The sequence below is a fragment of the Elephas maximus genome, chromosome 22, assembly GCF_024166365.1.
Source record: "Elephas maximus indicus isolate mEleMax1 chromosome 22, mEleMax1 primary haplotype, whole genome shotgun sequence".
NCBI lineage: Eukaryota > Metazoa > Chordata > Mammalia > Proboscidea > Elephantidae > Elephas > Elephas maximus.
The window spans coordinates 15,619,095-15,640,587 of record NC_064840.1 but is presented as its reverse complement, the minus strand read 5'-3'; the positions used below and the strand labels follow the sequence as shown (position 1 = coordinate 15,640,587).

General features: G+C 41.9%; 1 protein-coding gene across 2 annotated transcripts in view; it reads left to right on the top strand.

Annotated features, from left to right (window-relative positions):
- Positions 1-21,493, top strand: part of VSIG10 (V-set and immunoglobulin domain containing 10) — a 49,288-nt gene that overhangs the window by 14,705 nt on the left and 13,090 nt on the right. For both annotated transcript variants that reach the window (XM_049865555.1, XM_049865554.1), the window contains exons 3-5: positions 7,552-7,854; positions 11,792-12,052; positions 16,213-16,506. In XM_049865555.1, coding sequence (XP_049721512.1) covers positions 7,552-7,854; positions 11,792-12,052; positions 16,213-16,506 — 858 coding nt within the window. The remainder of the gene's footprint in view (positions 1-7,551; positions 7,855-11,791; positions 12,053-16,212; positions 16,507-21,493) is intronic.

Genomic DNA, 21,493 nt, shown 5'->3' with positions numbered 1-21,493 from the left:
GAAGCATCAGGATTGGAGGAAGACTCATTAACAACCTGTGATATGCAGATGACACAACCTTGGTAGCTGAAAATGAGGAGAACTTGAAGCACGTACTGATGAAGATCAAAGACCACAGCCTTCAGTATGGATTGCACCTCAACATACAGAAAACAAAAATCTTCACAACTGGTCCAGTAAGGAACATCACAGTAAATGGAGAAAATATTGAAGTTCTCAAGGATTTTGTTTTACTTGGATCCCCAATCAACGCCCATGGAAACAGCAATCAAGAAATCAAACAACGTATTGCATTAGGCAAATCTGTTGCCAGAGTGTTAAAAACCAAAAATGTCACCATGGAGGCTAAGGTGAGCCTGACCCAAGCCACGGTATTTTCAATCACCTCATGTGCATGAGAAAGCTACACAATGAATAAGAATGACCGAATAATTGGTGCCTTTGAATTATGATGCTGGTGAAGAATATTGAATATGCCATGGCCTGCTGAAGAACAAACAAATGTATCTTGAAGAAGTACAGCCAGAATACTCCTTAGAAGCAAGGATGGTGAGACTTTGTCTCACGTATTTTGGACATGTTTTCAGGAAGGACCAGTCCCTGGAGAAGGATGTCATGCTTGGTGAAGTAGAGGGTCAGTGAAAAAGAGGTAGACCCTCAAAGATATGGACTGACGCAGTGGCTGCAAGGATGAGCTCAAACATAGCGACGATTGTGAGGATGGCGCAGGACTGGGCAGTGTTTTGTTCTCTTGTACATGGGGTCGCTATGAGTTGGAACTGACTGGACGGCGCCTAACTGGAAGAACAATAGCAGAATGTCATTCTGTGTTGGTGGGGGCTAGGTCCTAAGGAAAAGACATGGTGGGCACACTCAGGAAAACTGTTGACCTCTGTCAAAGATGAAGTGATTCTTGTCCATGCCAAGCTCATCTGAAGCAGGGACCAGTGCTTATAAGAACCTGGTGACCTCTGGGTTACTGCTTTCTGGGTAGAGTCAGCAGTCACTGAGGAGACCAGAAGGCAATAGGGTTGTCACTATTGCCTCTATGTTCAGCCTGTTAAAGTGATATCAAAAACAGTCTCCATAAGTTTTCCCAAGAATCCTATCCCAAGTGTGGAACAATAAGCCATTCCCACTGATTTGCAGAGACCACTCAGTACATTCTTAGTTCATTAAAAACAAAAAAAAAACTGTGTTTTTGGGGAAAGCTGACACAGCAAATTAGGTTCCAGATTGTTCAGTGACATTAGTTAGATTTTTCACAGTTGGTCAACATTCCCTTTAATTGCGTTCTGGTAGTTCTGTTTCCAGCTCTCTAGTTTCCCTACCTCTTATCTTCTAATTTTTGCTTTAGAGTAATTGTTGACCTTTTGGTTTCATATGGATCATTTTTTTTTTTTTTTTAAATAACAGCTTTATTGAGGTATAACTGACATAAACGGCACATATTTAAGGCATACAATTTGATATATTCTGACATGCACACGCACCTGTGAAACCACCACCACAATCAAGACAATGAACATATCCGTCACTCCCCCGCCCCCCAAATTTTCCTTATGCCTTTTTTTTTATTAACTTTTATTAAGCTTCAAGTGAACGTTTACAAATCCAATCAGTCTGTCACATAGAAGTTTACATACATCTCACTCCCTACTCCCACTTACTCTCCCCCTAATGAGTCAGCCCTTTCAGTCTCTCCTTTCGTGACAATTTTGCCAGCTTCCCTCTCTCTCTATCCTCCCATCCCCCCTCCAGACAAGAGATGCCAACACAATCTCAAGTGTCCACCTGATATAATTAGCTCACTCTTCATCACCATCTCCCTCCCACCCACTGACCAGTCCCTTTCATGTCTGATGAGTTGTCTTCGGGGATGGTTCCTGTCCTGTGCCAACAGAAGGTCTGGGGACCATGGCCGCCGGGATTCCTCTAGTCTCAGTCAGACCATTAAGTCTGGTCTTTTTATGAGAATTTGGGGTCTGCATCCCACTGATCTCCTGCTCCCTCAGGGGTTCTCTGTTGCGCTCTTCATATGGATCATTTTTAAATGGAGCACTGTACTCACCAGTAAGACCCTTTATGTTATGTGCCAATCTGTTATTTTGCTAAAAGGTGACCTCAGGGGATAGTTTTGGTTTCAGAGTTTAAAGAGTATCTCAGGGTGACAGTCTCGGGAAGTCCTCTAGTCTCAATTGGTCCAGTAAGTCTGGACTTCTAAGAATTTGAGTTGTGTTCCATGTTTTTCTCCTGTTCTGTCAGGGTCCATTGATTGTGGCCCTGATCAGAAGGTCAGTCAGTAATGGTGGCCAAGCACCATCTAGTTCTTCCGGTTCTTAGGTAATTTTTAAAATAAAAATACTGGCATGAAGAGTAAAAGTCTGAAGGTAACTTTTCCTGTTGGCAAGGAACTCAGACGCTGAATTAGGAATCTCCCATTTTGTGGGTCCCTGAGATGTAAAATTAAGCCATTGAGACTGGTCTTACATTCTTGGTGGTGCTTCTAGCAGAAATACCACAAGTGGACAGCTTTATGAACAGAAATTTATTCTCTCACAGTTAGGAGGTGTCTTAGTTAGCTAGTGCTGCTATAACAAATACTGCAAGTAGATGGCTTTAACAAAGCGAAATTTATTTTCTCACGATCTAGTACTGGGTTAGTAGGCCTCAAGTCCAAATTCAGGGCATTAGCTCTAGAAGAAGGGTTTCTCTTCTCTGTCAGCTCTGGAGGAAAGTCCTTCTCATCAACCTTTCCCTGGACTAGGAGCTTCTCCACGTAGGAACCTCAGGTCCAAAGGATGCGCTTTGCTCCCTGAGGTGCTTTCTTGGTGGTATGAAATCCCCAACTCTCTGCTTACTTCCCTTTCCTTTTATCTCTTGAGAGATAAAAGGTGGCGCAGGCCACACCCCAGGAAAACTCCCTTTACTTCAGGGATGTGACCTGGGTAAGGGTGTTATATCCAACCCTAATCCTCTTCAATTTAATCCAGTCTTGCCTCGTTAACCACAGGCAGAGATTAGGATTTACAACATATAGAGAAATTATATCAATCACAAAATGGAGGACAACCACACAATACTGGGAATCATGGCCTAACCAAGTTGACACATGTTTTGGGGGGAATGCAATTCAACCCATGACAGGAGGCTAGAAGTCCAAATTTAGGGTGTCAGCTCTAGGGGAAGGCTTTCTCTCTGTTGACTCTGGGAGAGTGTCTTTGTCTCTTTTCAGCTTCTGTTCCTCGGTTCCTTGGCTATCTTCATGTGGTGGGTATCTTCCCCTCCATTTATGCCTGCTTCTATATCTAAGGTGCTCCTTTTATATCTCAAAAGTAATAGGCTTAAGACATGTTCTACACTGATACAGCCTCATTAAAATAGCAAAGAAAACCCTATTCCTGGATGGATTATAGCCACAAGCATAGAGGTTAAGATTTATAACACACAGTTTTTAAGAACACAATTCAGTAATTAACAAGACCCTTGATTGTCCAGCTGGTAGTCCTAGAAAGGGTCATGGTAGGTGTCTCAGTTATCTAGTACTACTATGACAGAAATAGCACAAGTGGATGGCTTTAGCAAACAGAAATCTATTGTCTCACAGTCTAAGAAGCTAGAAGTCCCAATTCAGGGTGCCAGCTCCAGGGGAAGGCTTTCTTTCTGTGTTGGCTCTGGTGGAAGGTCCTTGTCATCAATCTTCCCCTGATCTAGGAGCTTTTCAGTGCAGGGACCCCAATTTCAAAGGACTCACACTCTGCTTTCTTGGTGGTATGAGGTCCCCAGGTCTCTCTTTTATATCTCAAAAGAGATTGATTTAAGATACAACCTAATCTTGTAGAATGAGTGCTGCCTCATTAACATAACTGCCTGTAATCCTGCCTCATTAACTTCATAGAGGTTAACACATAGGAAAATCACATCCGATGATAAAATTGTGGACAATTACACAATACCGGGAATCGTGGCCTAGTCAAGTTGACACATATTTGGGGCGGTGGGCGGGGGGGACACAATTCAATCCATGACAGCAGGGCAGGAGAGAAGTGAGTTCTGAAGATAACAGCAGAGAATCTGACAAGAACAACAGCAGAGCGCAGTAATAGATTTTTGTAGATCAACAATCATGAACCTTTTTCTGTAGAGGGTGGATAGTAAATATTTTAGGCTTTATGGGCCGACAAGCAAAATGAAGGATTTTATGTAATAAAAAACTGATTTCCACATATTTTTATTGGCAAAATTCAAAATATAATAATTGAGTACAATTTTTTTGTAATATAGGTCTGCTAAGGAGGAGGATGGAATTCTTTTTTGTGGGGGATAACATTTTGCTTAATTGGAATTCCAAGTTAGTGTTTTCTCTCATCAGATTGATTCTAAATATTCATCTATCAAAGCCATTCTTAGCTCACAGGCTCTACAAAAACAAGTGGCAGGACAAAGTTTGCCAACCCCTGTTCTAGAGTTGGAGTCCCTGGGAAGAGCAAATGGTTAAACAGTTGGCTACTAACCAAAAAGTTGGCAGTTCAGATCCACCCAGCAGTGTCTCAGAAGAAAGACCTGGCTATCTACTTCTGAAAAATCAGCCATTGAAAACCCTGTGGAACACGGTTCTACTCTGAAACTTACGAGGTCACCATGAGCCAGAGTCAGCTGGTTTGGTTTTGGTTTGGTTCTAGAATCAATCTACAAATAGCATTGCTGATAATAATATCAGATAACATTCACTGACAGTTGAGTCTGTATCAAACACTGGGCTAAGTGCTCTGCTTATATTATTTCATTGAATCCCCCAAAAAACAGTGATATAAGTTATTACTGTTTTTCTCATTTCATAGGAAGATCAGGGAAGGGAGAATAAAAGGGCAGGGCACCTGCCCAAGCTTATCCAGCTGTAAGCAACAGCAAGGCTTGCTCCCAGGTCTGTCTCCCTTCAGAGTACAAGCTTGCAACCACTGGGCTAAGAACCGAAACTAATGGTGACCATGACCTTGATAAGATGCTGGGCCTATGTAACTACACTCTACTTTTATTTGTTCTTTTATTTTTGTTTCCTCCCCTGCGTTAGTCTCTCAGAGTGATTGCTACCAACATCCTGCAAGCTAAAAGGGCTTGTAGTTTCTGTTTAGGAATATCAGGGGTGAAGAGAGAGGGAAGGGAAGGAAATAGTACATTCTCCTCTGTGGTAAGTCAGAGCAGGAAAAGAACCCAAGGAAACCAAAGAGAGGGTGTCACTTTCATAAAGGAACACAGACCAAACCCAGGGAGTTAGTAGATGAGTGGTAACCTTTGAACACTTAACAAATCAAGAAATCTTTGAGGTTCTCTCATTTGATTATTTTTTTCCCATCTTCCACCCATTTCCTTCTCATCTACCTGCTGTCCTCAACCCCATATCTTGCTGAGAGTTGTGCTGGTCTCAGATGGTCTCTAGGGTTCTCCACTGTACATGCCAGGCCATGGTGGCCTCCAGACCACAGTCTGGAAGACCAGGGCCCTGGTGTGTCTGATCCCATGCACTGCCTTGGCTGGCCTGGGTGTTGGCAATTGGATAGAGGCCAACTGTGGGTGTGCCCAGGACCTGCTGGTCCGCATACCTAACCAATTCACCAACAACAGTGAATGGGACAATTGAGCACCTCCCTTCCCCAGGCTTCCTTTCCCCTCCCATTCTTTGTGGGAGGTGACATAATTCCAGCCGCAACTATTAAGACCTAGCCCCACCTTGACAGGCATATATTGTCCCCAGAAACCCACGGTGTCTATAGTTATAAAATGACCTCAGACATAGATTAAGTAGATGGTGTGATTCAATGGGCTGGGAAAAATGTTTCTTACCCCCAAGTAATTTTTTCCACTGACCTGTTTCTGCTCAAAATTCTATAGCCTTTGATTTATTCCTTTGGGCTAAGCATTGCCCTTCCTGGATAAGTCTCTAAGAGGGATCACACAGTTATATTCTTTGCATCAAAGGGGACATGGCATCTTAGGTGCACTGAATACCAGTAATGGGAAGGCATTTCTGGGGGTAAGAAAGAAGTTCAGAAATGTGAGGGGATCCAAGATAAGAACCAACATTGGTCAAGTACTCCCAACTTGCCAGGCACTGTTCTGGGTACTCTAGGGTATTAACTTATTTGTCTATTTTTAAATAATGTCTTATTGTGTTTTTGGTGAAGGTTTACACAGAGGTTTAGGTTCCCGTTCAACCATTTCTACAAAAGTTGTTCAGTGACATTGGTTACATTCTTCACGATGTGTGAGCGTTCTCATTATTTCCGTCCTAGTTGTTCTGTTTCCATTCATCTAGATTCCCTGCCCCCTTACCTTCTCATCTTTGAAGTAATTGCTGACTGTTTGGTCTCATCTAGGTGATTTTTAAAGGAGCACAGTGCTTTATGGGTGATATTCATTGTTTTTTTGAGCCAATCTGTTGTTTAGCTACAAGGTGACCTCAAGAGTTAGTTTCGGTTCAGGGTTTGAAGAGCATCTTAGGGCAGTAGTCTCAGGGAGTCCTCTAGTCTCAATCGGTCCAATAAGTCTATTTTTGTTGTTGTTGTTATTTATTTAATCTCAACAGCTGCATGAAGTGGGTGCTGTCATTCCAAACTCCTCCCCCCCCACCATTTTACAAATGAAGAAATAGAGGCTCAGAGAGGTTAAGTAACTTGCCCAAGGTCTCAGAGCTAATCAGTGGAGCTCAAAGTTGGGAATGGAACCAATGTTTCTTAATCTTTCAGGCTGATATTGTGTTGGGGACCCCCAAGACCACACCCTGGCCCAGTGATTCTCTATGAGGACTCACAAGACAGCATATAGCTGTACTCATGGCTATGATTTATTACGGTGAGAGGATGCAAAGTACTATCAGTAAAGGGAAAAGGTGCATGAGGCAAAGTCTGGGGGAAACCAGGCGCAAGCTTCCAAGAGTCCTTCTCCCGGTGGAGTCACATAGGACGTGCTAAACGCTTCCAGCAACAAGTTGTGACATGTGTGAAATATGGTCATCCAGAGAAGCTTGTTAGAGACTCAGTGCCCAGGGTTTTTTTTTGGTCATGTAGGCACCCTCTGCCTAGCATGCACCAAAATTCCAGATTCCCAGAATGAAAGCAGCACAAACCACATTGTTTTCATAACAGCTTAGTCAGAGTGAGCCACTCTTATCAGTTCTGGGAATGGAGGGAACTCTCCCGAATTCCAAGTTCCCAGATGCTAGCCAAGGGCCAACCCTGCAAGCAGGCCTTTCTAGGGGGAGCAGTGTAGGGCCTGTTGCATTAACTCCTTTCTGTACAGGTACACTTTCTACTCTGCTGTGTTTTTTAAAAGGGGCAATGCACGTTTTCCCTTTTCTATAAGGATTTATTCCCCAGTAAATCTTACATAATCGTGCAGGATTAGATGAGAGAATATATCAGGGCACTTAGTAGATACTCAGTAGATGTCATCATTATTCTCGTTGTCCACTTCCTGAGACTTTATGTGTCTGGTAAGGAGCTCAAATGAACTTCTATATAATTAATTCCTTCCTCACCCCCCTGTCATTTCCAGGTGGCCCCTTTCAGATTGAGGTCAACATCTCCACCACCAGCAAGCTCCCCAATGGCACCCTTTATGTGGCCAAGGGCACCCAAGTGGACTTTAGCTGTGGCAGCAGCTCCTATCCTCCACCCATGGTTGAGTGGTGGTTCCAGGCCCCAGATTCCAAGATGGAGCCTTTTGGAAACAACATGACAACCAGCTGTTTCACGCTGTTACAGATATCACAAAACCTTCAAGGGAATTACACCTGTTTGGCCAAGAACATGCTTAGCGGGAGACATCAAGAGGTGACCACCGAGCTCCTGGTCTACTGTGCGTAAGAAGCACCCCCCGTTCTTTCCCTTAATCCTTTGTGAGCTGTGTGTTTGTGTCTCTTTCTTTGGTCTCTAAAGGCATACCTGCTGTGTGGTCCACAGTGCATATGAGGAAACACACACACACACGCACACACACACACGGGCTACCGCGTGTCAGAAAGGCCACATAGCAGGGAATTACCCCTTCTAGAAGCCTGCTGCTAGTTGGGGATAACTGAGTCACAGAGGGAAATCAATGCTGAGCCTCATACATTCTCGCTGACTGGGATTTCATGAACCTGGTACAGCCGTCAGAGGTACCTGGGCCCTCGAGCACTCTTAGGAATCGGCAGCTCACGAGCCTTTGTTTTGTGGGTAGGGAAACAACAACCAAATACTCCTTTACGCAAATATCTTGGGCAGAAACCACTGTAGAAATGTGATGTGTACTCACAACTAACCTGTGCTAATGAAAGGGGCGTCAGCACAACAAATTAGCGGCAGGAAAATGACACACCAGTCAATGCATATGTGTTCAGAGCCTTTAGAAGCCTCTGTGTTCTTTACCGTAAATGCTGTTTATTGTAATAAAGTCATACTTGCTTGTTATGGGAACTAAAGATGAATATAAAGAAGAAAATAATCACTTGTAAAATAACCATCATTTTAGTCCCTAGGTGGCGCAAGTGGTTAACATGCTCGGCTACTAACTGAAAGGTTTGTGGTTCAAGTCCGCTCCGAGGCTCCTCTGAAGAAAGGTCTGTCAATCTACTTCAAAAAAACCAGCCATTGAAAACCCTGTGGAGCCAGTTCAATTCTCATACACAGGGGGTAGCCATGAGTCGGAGTTGACACAATGGCAGCTGTTTTTTTAAACAATCATTTTGGTATCTTTCCATTAATTTTTCCTGTAGCTGCCATACGCCCACCCATCAGCATAAGAGCCAAATTTAGTTTTGTGTATGTGTGTTACATAAAATGTATAAAAATATATGGTATCTGCATACAGGAGTCCTGGTGGCGTAGTGGGTAAGAGCTATGGCTGCTAACCAAAAGTCCGGCAGTTGAAATCTATCAGTCACTCCTTGGAAACCCTTTGGGGGCAGTTCTGCTCTGTCCTAAGGGGTCGCTATGAGTCAGAATCAACTTGATTGCAACAGATTTGGTTTTTTGGTTTTGGTGGCATAGTGATTAAGAGCTTGGCTGCTAGCCAAAAGGTCAGCAGTTCGAATTCACCAGCTTTCCTTTGAAACAGGGCAGTTCTGCTCTGTGCTGTAGGGTCACTCTGAGTCAGAATCAACTCAACAGCAATGGGTTTATACATATATAGAGGTTCCTGGTGGTGCAGTGGTAGAGCATTTGGCTACTAACCAAAAGGTTGGCAGTTTGAATCTACCACGTGCTTCTTGGAAACCAAATGGGTCAGTTCTGCTCTGTCCTATAGGGTTATTATGAGTTGGAATGGACTTGATGGCAGTGGGTATACATGTATAGTGGAGCCCTGGTGGCACACTGGTTAAGAGCTTGGCTGCAAACCAAAAGGTCAGCAGTTCAAATCCACCAGCCACTCCTTGGAAACCTGGTGGGGCAGTTCTACTCTGTCCTGTAGGGTTGTACTGAGTCAGAATCAACTTGACAGCAGTGGGTTGGGTTTGGTTTATACATATATAATATTTATGAATTCACATATATAATGGAGTCCTCGTGTTGCAACGATAAGCACCTGGCTGCCAAATGAAAGATCGACAGTTTGAACCCACTTGGTGACTCTACAGGAGAAAGACCTCACGATTTGCTCCTATAAAGATTACAGCCAAGAAAACCCTGTGAGGCAGTTCTACTCTGCCATGTGGGATCACTATGAGTTGAAAATCGACTTGATGGCACCTAACAACAACTCACTCTCTCTATGTATATGTATCCAAAAAAAAAACACCCATTGCCGTCAAGTGGATTCCAACTCATAACAATCCTATAGGACAGAGTAGAACTGCCCTATCGGGTTTCCAAGGTTGTAAGTCTTTATGGAAGCAGACTACAACATGTTTTATATATACACACTTTTTATGTAGTTATTAACAAATATGGATTGTGTTGACTTTTCAGACTTGTTTGTAACCTGTCAAGTTTTTATTATTTTTTTTTGTAATATAGGCACATGGTGAAAAAGAAATTCCAAAGTACAAAGGAGTAATATTGGGGGTGGAGTGAGTAAGTCCTCTTTCCACCTGTAACTCCTGGTCTCCCATATTCCCCCTGCCAGGGGCAACCACTGTTAGTTTCTAGGGACTAGCACTGTCCAGTAGAACTTTCTGCAATGATAAAACTGCTCCATTCTGCGTTGTCTAATACAGCAGCCACTAGCCACGTGTGGTTACTGAGCACGTGAAATATGGGTCTTGTGATGGAGGAACTGAATTTGTAATTTTATTTTAGTTAATTTAAATGTAAATAGCCAACAACTGTTGGTCTTTATTTGTTTGGAACAAAAAAGAAGGAAACCCAAGAAGCAGAGAAGGAACTAGATTATGTTATAATTCACATAGAGCCAGAGACTGGACATTTTATTTTTGGCCTTATTTGCTCTGCCTGTGTCCCTAACCCCAAAATACTTGGGCTTCTGTAAGGCTGATTGCGGCCCTTGGATTGCCTGCCTCAGAGTCACCTAAGATATTGGTTAAAAATGCAGAGTCCTGGGCCCCTCTCCATATGTACCGAATCCCTCTTTGAAGATGGGACCAGGAACATGCATTTTTTAAAAACTCTTTGTAGTTAAACTCACCTCCCACACTTATCTCTATAGTTTTGCTTTTTCCAGAATGCCTTATGAATGGAAAAACCAAAAAACTAAACCCATTGCTGTCGAGTCAATTCTGACTCATAGCAACTCTATGGAACAGAGTAGAACTGCCCCATAGGGTTTCCAAGGAGCAGCTGCTGGATTTGAACAGCTGACCTTTTGCTTAGCATCCAAGCTCTTAACCACTGTGCCACCAGGGCTTCTATAAATGGAAACATATAGAATATAGCCTTGTGTAGGCTACTTTCACTCGAATAATGCATTTGAGAGACAGCCACATTGTTGTGTCAATAGTTCCTTCTTTTTTATTGCTGAATAGTATTCCATGTTTGGTTGTACCACAGCTTGTTTATTCGTTTACCAGTTAAAGGACATTTGGGTGAATTCTAGTTTTTGAGTATTACAAATAAAGCGACTATAAACATTAAAGGTTTTTGTGTGAATATATACTTTAATTTCACTAGGAGTGAGATTGCTATGTCATAAGGTAAGTGTATATTTAGTTTTAGAAGAAACTACTCAACTGTTTTCCAAAGCAGCTGCACCATTTTATATTTCTGCTGCAGTGCCCGAGAGTTCCAGTTCCTCCACGTCCACCTCAACACTTGGTTATTCTTTTTCATTTTAGCCGGTCTAGTGGATGTGGCTTTACTTTCCATTTCCCTGGTCTCTAATGACGTTGAGTATTGCAGTGATATTGATATTTTAAGATGGATGAGAGGTGTATGAGAGGATAGAAGCATCAAAAAAAATTTTTTTTAAAAGATTTTAATTTTCAAGAGAGGTACAGCCTGAGTGAGTCTTAAAGACGAAAAGACATCTGTAGAAAGGATGATTATAGATGCAGAGACAGAGTGAGTTTAGGAGCCCAATTTAAAGAAAGCAGGAGGGAATTTAGTGTACTAGTTTGGAGGTTAGGCATAGGGGTTGTGATCAGCCTCAGAAAGGAAGGAGCAAAACTTATTCTGAGAGGGAAAGAAAAGATAAAAGTATAGGACACTCATAGGTACTAACTTGTGCTTGGAGTAATTTCAAGGTATATTAACTAGGGCTGGTGGTTCTCTGATACCTGTTTCTGTAATACTTAGGACCAGCCCAATGGCTAATCTTAGCATCTGAGATTAAGGTCACCTTCTCCCCTGGTATTTTGCAGACCCCCCTCCATCAGCCCCTCAGTGCTGGGCAGAGATGTCACCAGGGTTGGTCATGCTGCAGCTCATCTGTCACTGGAACGGAGGATACCCAGACCCGAACTTCCTATGGACAGAAGAGCCAGGAGGTGTGATCGTGGGGAAGTCCAACCTGGGGGTGGAAATGCTGAACCGGTCCCGGCTCTCAGATGGCAAGAAGTTCAAGTGTGTTGGGAGTCACATTGTGGGCCCAGAGACGGGAGCCAGCTGCGTGGTCCAAATCAGTAAGTCGGACTTGCCTGGTCCTGGATGGAGCTGGGGTTCACCTGCCTTCCTTCCTTCTGGAGCAATCATTTGAAAGAAGATCTAGAAAGATATCCCAGGGTGTCAGAATGAAGGGAATGCCCTCTCTGTCTTTTGCTTTTTCTCCTTCCTTTCAATCTTTAAAAATGCTTAACCAAGCTTCTTGGCTCTAGTTCAAGCTGTCTTTCATTTGACAAGTACTAGTTGAGCAGTCAATAAGACAGATGAGGTCCATATATTTGTTATCTATTATTATTTTGTAACAAGTCACTCCCAAATTTTGTGGCTTAAAGTAGCAATAATCATTTATTATCTCATGATTTCTTTGGGTCAAGAATTCAGCCAAAGTATAGTGGGGATGGTTTGTCTCTGCTCTGTGATGTCTGGGGCCTCAGCTGGAAAACTCAAAGTTTGCGGGGGGAACTGAAATCCTCTGAAGGGTCCATGTCCAAGATGCTCACTCACACGCCTGGCAAGTTGTTTCCTCTCTATGTAGAGCTCTCCACTAGGCTGCTTGAGTGTCCTCACAACATAGCTACTGGCTTCCGCCAGAGTCACTGATCCAAGAGGAAGTGAGCAAGGCAGAAGTGATCCTTTTTTTGACCTAGCCTCAGGCATCACTTGACATCATGTATGCTAGATTCTTTTGGAAGTGAGTCACTAAGTCCACCCCATACTCAAGTGGGGCTGGAAAGATCAGACTCCACTCTTTGAAGGGAGGAGTGTCAAAGAATTTCTGGACATATTTTTAAAACCACCATTCCACTTTCACAGAGCTTAAGTTCTTCTGGGTGGGGTGGAGGTAGGAAGAAGACAGAAAGTACAAAAACAAGTACGATCAGTTGAGATAATAATTATGAGGAAAATAAAATGTGTGTAAAAGTGGGTCTGTTATAGGAGAGGGCCACTTTCCCAGGGTGGCAGGAAAGGTCTCCTTGAGGTGGTAATATTTTGAGCTGAGACCTGAAGGATGAGAAAGAGTTGGCCAGGTGAAGAGCTGTGGGTGGAATATCCCTCAGGTGGAAACAAGCTTGGAGTGTTAGAGGAACCAAGAGAAGGACAGTGCATGAGGTACAGGTGAGGCTTGCAGGTAGGCAGGGACCAGAGTGTGTCAGGCTTTGTGGGCCATAGTGAGGATTTTCCTCACAGTGTATCTGTATAACCCTCAGACTACAGCCATGGAGAGCTGGCACATGAGAAGTGAGCCCTGTTATGCCAGGTACTTATTTTCCCAGACAGGTGTCAGCTCAATGGTTGACTCTTCCCACTGACTCATTCAGCAAACATGTCCTCAGAAAGTGTCCCTTCTGTGTTAGGTCCTCTGCCAGGCTTTGGGCATCAGAGAAAACCAAGACTTGCTTTCTGTGCTAGGACAGGGGTCAGCAAACTATGGCCTGTAGGTTAAATCTGACCTGCCACCTGGTTTTTGTAATTTTTAAAAATTCAGATATAACTTGCATAACATAAAATTCAACCATCTTGAAGCATACAATTCAGTGGTTTTCAGTATATTCACAGTGTTGTACAGTTATCACCACTATCTAATTCGAGAATATTTCCATCACCCCCCAAAGAAACCCCGTACCTATTAAGTCTCTCCATTCCCTTCTCTCGCAGTTTCCTAGAAAGCACTAATCTGTTTCCATCTCTGTGGATTTGCCCCTTCTCGCTGTTCCATGTTTTGGTATTATGCACAATACATACAGCTTTTTAACAGCTTTATCAAAGTATAATTTACATATCATAAAATTTACCCATTTTAAGTATACAATTCAGTGATTTCTAGTAAATTTATAGAAGAGACGTCAATATGTAAAAGACGACAACTTAAAACAAAAAAGAGGAACCGAATAATGTAGTCATAGAAAGGAAGTCAAGGAGATATCAAGAAATAAAAGATGGGTTTAAACTTAGAAAAATGGAGGTAAATATTAAGCACAAGGAAACTAACAGCCTTACACATCAAAATAAAAAACAAGGAAAACAAAGACTCCAGATACAAAATCAACAACAATGAAAAAGATGAAAAGGAAATGCATAAAGAAAAATGTCTCAGCACAGAAAATTAAGTGGAAAAAAGAAACTGTCAACAACATACAAAAAAAGGCATCAAAATGATAGCACTAAACTCATACCTATCCGTAATTACACTGAATGTAAACGGACTAAATGTACCAATAAAGAGACAGAGAGTGGCAGAATGGATAAAAAACATGATCTATCTGTATGCCGCCTACAGGAGACACCTTAGACTCAGAGACACAAACTAAAACTCAAAGGATAGAAAAAAATATATCAAGCAAACAACAATCAAAAAAGAGCAGGAGTGGCAATATTAATCTCTTACAAAATAGGCTTTAAAGCAAAATCCACCGCAAAGAATAAGGAAGGACACTATATAATGATTAAAGGGTCAATACACCAGGAGGACATAACCATAATAAATATTTATACACCCAACGACAGGGCCCCAAAATATATAAAACAAACTCTAACAGCATTGAAAAGAGAAATAGACAGCTCCACATTAATAGTAGGAGACTTCAACACACCGCTTTTGGTGGAGGTCAGAACATCCAGAAAGAAGCTCGATAAAGATGCAGAGGATATAAATTCCACAGTCAACCAACTTGATGTCATAGATATATACAGAATATTCCATCCAACAGCAACCAAATACACTTTCTTTTCCAGCATACATGTGACAGTCTCCAGCATAGACCACATCCAGAAAAACCACATATTAGGCCACAAAGCAAGCCTAAGCAGAATCCGAAACATCAAAATATTACAAAGCATCTTTTCTGACTGTAAAGCCATAAAAGTAGAAATCAATAACAGAAAAAGCAAAGAAAAAAAAAATCCAAACACATGAAAACTGAACACTTGCTCAAAAAGTACTAGCTGATGGAAGAAATTAAGGACGGAATAAAGAAATTCACAGAATCAAATGATAATGAAAACAGGTCCTACCATAACCTTTGGGACACAGCAAAAGCAGTGCCCAGAGGTCAATATATAGCAATAAATGCACACATCCAAAAAAGAAGAAAGGGCCAAAGTCTAGTAAATTTATAGAGTTGTTCAACAATCACCACAATCCAGTTTTAGAACATTTCCATCACCCCAAAACGTTCCTTGTGTCCTTTTGTAGTCAATCCCCATTCCTACCCTCAGCCTCAGGAAACCATTAATCTGGTTTCTGTCTTTCTTGATTTGCCTTTTCTGGACATTTCATATGAATGGAATCATACAGTATGTGGTCTTTTGTGTCTGGCTTGAGCATAATATTGAGGTTCATCTACTTTGTAGATTTTATCAATAGTTCTTTTTTATTGCTGAATAGTATTAGATTGTGTAGATATTCATTTCGTTTATCTATTTACCAGTTGAAGAACATTTAGATTTCCAGTTTTTAGCTATTACAAATAAAGCTGCTATGAATATCCACGTACCTGTTTTTGTGTAGACGTATGTTTTCATTTCTCTTGGGTAGATACTTAGGAGTATAATTGCTGGGTGTATTAGTTTCTTATTGCTGTTGTAACAAACTACCGTAAACTTAGTGACTGAAAACAACACGAATGTATTATCTTACGTTTCTGGGGTCAGAAGTCCAAAATGGGTCAGCAGAGCTGTGTTTCTCCTGGAGGGTCTAGGAGCGAACCCATTTCTATGCCTTTTCCAGCTTCCAAAAACTACCTGAATTCTTTGGTTCGTGCCCACTTCCTCCATCTTCAAGCCAGCAGTGTAGCGTCTTCAAATGCTAGTTGGCTTGGAACATTCCTGGGTTTAGCCCCCTGGCCCAGGAACCTCCTGAGTTCTGGACAAGCTAGTACTCTCCCTAACACCACTTAACTAATCTGTGTAACTTTGAGCATGTTACTTCTCCATGCCTCAGTGTTCTCATATGAAGAACAGGTATCATAACAGGATTGTCGTGAGAATGAATTGGGTTGATATGTATAACAGCCTATAGTACAATAAATGTTAACTTTCATTATTCTGTGAGGCCATGTGTGGTGCAAAAATTCCTGCAGTTGTTTCGTGAGGAAGGAAACCATATTCTTGAATATCTCAGGCCACAGCTTGAATCACATTAAAAATTTGTCTTTTTTGACTTTCTCCTTCTGATCTCCAGGAAGTCCCTCCCTGCTCTCTAATCCCATGAAGACTTGCTTTGTCGGGGGCAACGTGACGCTCACCTGCCAAGTGTCTGGTGCCTACCCTCCTGCCAAGATACTGTGGCTGAGGAACCTCACTCAGCCTGAGGCAATCATTCAGCCCAATGAGCACTATCTCATCAACCAGGATGACCAGAGCTCCACCCTCACCATCCGCAACTGCTCCCAGCACCTGGATGATGGCTACTATGTTTGCCGGGCTGAGAACCCCGTGGGTGTGAGGGAGGTGGACATCTGGCTCAGCGTGAAAGGTGGGTAATGAAAGTGGCCCCAATGGAGGAAGTTTGATGGCTTCAGAGGGCCTGGCACCAGCATGCAAAAGCCTGGGGCTTTCCTACATATGGGCACTGCCAACTGGAAGAGGGCGTGCCTGCTTGACTATAGCTTCATGAGGTGACTAGGAAAAATTACTGTTCAATTCTAAACCTCTAACATTTGCTTAAAACCAAAACCAAAACGAAACAAACCCATTACCATTGAGTCAATTCCAACTCATGGTGACAGTGTAGGACAAGGCAGGACTACCCCATAGGATTTCCCAGGTTGCAACTTTTTTTGTCTTTAGATAAAGGCTTACAGAGCAAATCAGTTTCTCATTAAACAATTAATAAATTAATATACATATTGCTTTGTGACATTGGTTGCCAACTCCGTGACATGTCAACACTCTCCCCTTCTTGACCTTCGGTTCCCCATTTCCATTTGTCTAGCTTTCCTGTCCCCTCTTGCCTTCTCATACTTGCCCTTGGGCTGGTGTGCCCATTTAGTTTCGTGTACATGGTTGAGCTATGTGTATTATTGTTTGTTTTATGGGGCTGTCTAATCTTTGGCTGAAGGGTGAAACTCATGAGTGACTTCAGTACTGCATTGAAAGAGTGTCCGCGGGCCATACTCTCAGGGTTTCTCCAGTCTCTGTCAGACCAGTAAGTTTGATCTTTTTTTGTGAGTTAGAATTTTGTTCTACATTTATCCCCAGCACTGTCCGGAACCCTCTATTGTGATCCCTGTCAGAGCAGTTGGTGGTGGTAGCCAGGTACCATCTAGTTGTGCTGGACGCAGTCTGGTGAAGGCTGTGGTAGTTGTGTTCCGTTAGCCCTTTGGACTGATCTTTCTCTTTTGTTTTGATTTTCTTCATTCTCCCTTGCTCCAGATAGGGTGGGGCCAGTGGAGTATCTTAGATGCTGTTCACAAGCTTTTAAGACCCCAAATGCGACTCACCAAAGTAGAATGTAGAACAAGGCTGCAATCTTGACGGTAGGAGACTGCCACTTCTTTCTCCTGTGGAGTGGCTGGTGGGTCTGAACCGCTGGTCTTTCAGTTAGCAGCTGAGCACTTAACCACTGCACCATCAGGGCTCCTTAACATTTGCTTTGGGAGCAAAAAAATTATTGATGTCTTTTACATACTAAATATATACAGTATATTTAAATTGTGAAGCATAATAGCAAAATGAATATCCAAGAAACTGCCATCCCACTTAAGATAAAGCATGGAGCCAACATCACTGAAGTTACCTGTAGGTAGGTTAGCTAGATTTAGAAACAAAAACAAAACAGTAAAACTGGATGCTCATTTAAATTTGAAGCTCAGAAAGTCACTGAATATTTTTTTAGATTAAGTATGTCTCAAATCTACCTCCCGTCTGTCAGTTTGTTGTCCTGTGATGGCTTGCATGTTGTTACGATGCTGGAAGCTTTGCCACTAGTATTCCAAATACCATCAGAGTCACCCATGGTGGACAGGTGTCAGTGGAGCTAGACAGACTAGGAAGAAAGGCCTGGTGATCTACTTCCAAAAATTGGCCAATGAAATCCTTATTGATCGCAACAGAATATCGTCTGACCTTTGCTTGCTCTGACATGTCATCAGGACAGAAGAGTCACTGGAGGAGGACATCACGGTTGGTGAGGTAGAGGGTCTAGCTTCAAGGGGGCAAGGAGACCATCAGTGAGATGGGTTGGCACAGTAGCCATACACATGAACTGGAACGTGCCTGCAGTTGTGAGGATGGCAGAGGACGGGGCAACATTCGTTTCTGTTGTGTATAAGGTTGCCGTGAGTTGGAGTCAAGTTGACAGTAGCTATCTATTTATACGTCTTTAATATTGTGTGGGACATACTTTTAGGAAAAAATTATTCATTGTTTATCTGTATTTGATCTGGCAATCCTACACGTAGACCCCTTCCCATTTTCATCCTGGGATGAGAGGACCCTATCCTGAATTTCGTGTTTTTACTGCCCAGTATTTATTTAATTTTTTTTTACTACATATATATTCATTTCTAACTGGTGTATTATTTTTGTTTTTGAGTTTTAAAAAATATTGTTACCCTACATATTTAGTCTTCTTCCTTTTGCTTGTCACTCCACATTTTGTTTCTAGGATTTATTCATGATGATGTGTGTAATTGTATTTCATACCTATTCCCTCCTATATAATTTGCCATTGTTTCACTCTTCCGCAATTAAGTCGTTCGTTTTCCTGGTATTGGACATTTGGGGTTCTTTCTGATTTTTTATTACGATGAACAGTGTTTCTGTGGCTGTCATTTTTACCTAGTTCTAGATCCATAAGCAAATGTTCCTCTAGGATATGTACAAGGAGTAGAAATAATGAATTATAGGACGTGCATTTTTGTGAGAGAACTCCAAATTATTTTCAAAAGCGGTTGCATCAGTTTCCATTTTTGCCAGCAGAATGAGTTCTGGGGTTAATCCACATTTTCACCAGTAGGCCTTATCATTTTTTTTTCTAATTTTTATTATGTTTTAAGTGAAAGTTTACAAATCAAGTCAGTCTCTCATACAAAAATTTATACACACCTTGCTATATATATACTCCTAATTGCTCTCCCCCTAATGAGACAGTACACACATTCCCTCCAGGTTCTCTTTTCTAGTCCATTCGGCCAGCTTCTGACCCCCTCTGCCCTCCCATCTCCCCTCCAGACAGGAGATGCCCACATAGTCTCTTTGATCCAAGAAGCTCGCTCTTCACCAGTATCATTTTCTATCCCATTGTCCAGTCCAATCCCTGTCTGAAGACTTGGCTTTGGGAATGGTTCCTGTCTTGGGCTAACAGAAGGTCTGGGGACCATGACCACCAGGGTCCTTCTACTCTCAGTCAGACCATTAAGTCTGGTCTTTTTATGAGAATTTGGGGTCTGCATCCCCCTGCTCTCCTGCTCCCTTGGGGTTGTCTGTTGTGTTCTCTATCAGAGCAGTCATTGGTTGTAGCTGGGCACCATCTAGTTCTTCTGGTCTTAGGCTGATGTATTCTCTGGTTTATGTGGACCTTTCTTTCTGTCTCTTGGGCTCATAATTACCTTGTGTCTTTGGTGTTCTTCATTTTCCTTTGCTCCAGGTGGGTTGAGACCAATTGATGCACCTTAGATGGCTGCTTGCTAGCGTTTAACACCCCAGACGCCACTCTCCAAAGTGGGATGCAGAATGTTATCTTAACAGATTTTATTATGTCAATTGACTTAGATGTCCCCTGAAACCATGGTCCCCAAACCCCTGCCCTGCTACGCTGGCCTTCAAAGCATTCAGTTTATTCAGGAGACTTCGTTGCTTTTGGCTTAGTCCAGTTGTGCTGACCTCTCCTATATTTTGTGTTGTCTTTCCCTTCACCTAAAATAGGTCTTATCTACTATCTAATTAGTGAGAACCCCTCTCCCTCCCTCCCCACTCTCGTAACTATAAAAGAATATTTTCTTCTCTGTTTAAACTATTTCTTGAGTTCTTAAAATAGTGGTCTTATACAATATTTGTCCTTTTACAACTGACTAATTTCACTCAGCATAATGCCTTTCAGATTCCTCCATGTTATGAAATGTTTCATGGTTTCATCATTGTTCTTCATCGATGCGTAGTATTCCATGGTGTGAATATACCGTAATTTATTTATCCATTCATCTGTTGATGGGCACCTTGGTTGCTTCCATCTTTTTGCTGTTGTAAACAGTGCTGCAGTGATCATGGGTGTGCATATATCTGTTCATGTAAAGGCTCTTATTTCTCTAGGATATATTCCAAGGAGTGGGATTGCTGGATCGTATGGTAGTTCTATTTCTAGCCTTTTAAGGAAGCGCCAAATTGATTTCCAAAGTGGTTGTACCATTTTACATTCCCACCAGCAGTGTAGAAGTGTTCTGTCTGTCCACAACCTCTCTAACATTTATTATTTTGTGTTTTTTGGATTATTGCCATCCTTGTTGGAGTGAGATGGAATCTCATTATAGTTTTGATCTGCATTTCTCTGATGGCTAATGATCATGAGCATTTCCTCATGTATCTGTTCGCCGCCTGAATGTCTTCTTTCGTGAAGTGCCTGTTCATATCCTTTGCCCATTTTTTAATTGGGTTATTTGCCTTTTTGTAGTTGAATTTTTGTAGTATCATGTAGATTTTAGAGATCAGGTGCTGATCAGAAATGTCATAGCTAAAAACTTTTTCCCAGTCTGTAGGTAATCTTTTTACTCTTTTGGTGAAGTCTTTGGATGAGCGTAGGTGTTTGATTTTTAGGAGCTCTCAATTATCTAGTTTGTCTTCTGCACTGTTAGTAATGTTTTGTATACTGTTTATGCCATGTATTAGGGCTCCTAGCTTTGTCCCTATTTTTTCTTCCATGGTCTTTATTGTTTTAGATTTTATATTTAGTTCTCTGATCCATTTTGAGTTAGTTTTTGTGCATGGCGTGAAGTATGGGTCTTGTTTCATTTTTTTGCGGATGGATATCCAGTTATGCCAGCACCATTTGTTAAAAAGCTTGTCTTTTCCCCATTTAACTGACTTTGGGCCTTTGTCAAATATCAACTGCTCATATGTGGATGGGTGTATGTCTGGATTCTCAATTCTGTTCCATTGGTCTATGTATCTGTTGTTGTACCAGTACCAGGCTGTTTTGACTACTGTGATAGTATAATAGGTTCCAAAATCAGGTAGAGGCCTCTCATTTTGTTCTTCTTTTTCAGTAATGCTTTGCTTATTCGGGCCCTCTTTCCCTTCCATATGAAGTTGGTGATTTGCTTCTCCATCTCATTAAAAAATGTTGTTGAAATTTGGATCAGAATCGCACTGGCTTTTGGTAGAATAGACATTTTTACAATGTTAAGCCTTCCTATCCATGAGCAAGGTATGTTTTTCCATTTATGTAGGTCTCTTGGTTTCTTGCAGTAGTGTCTTGTGGTTTTCTTTGTGTAGGTCTTTTACATCTTGGGTAAGATTTATTCCTT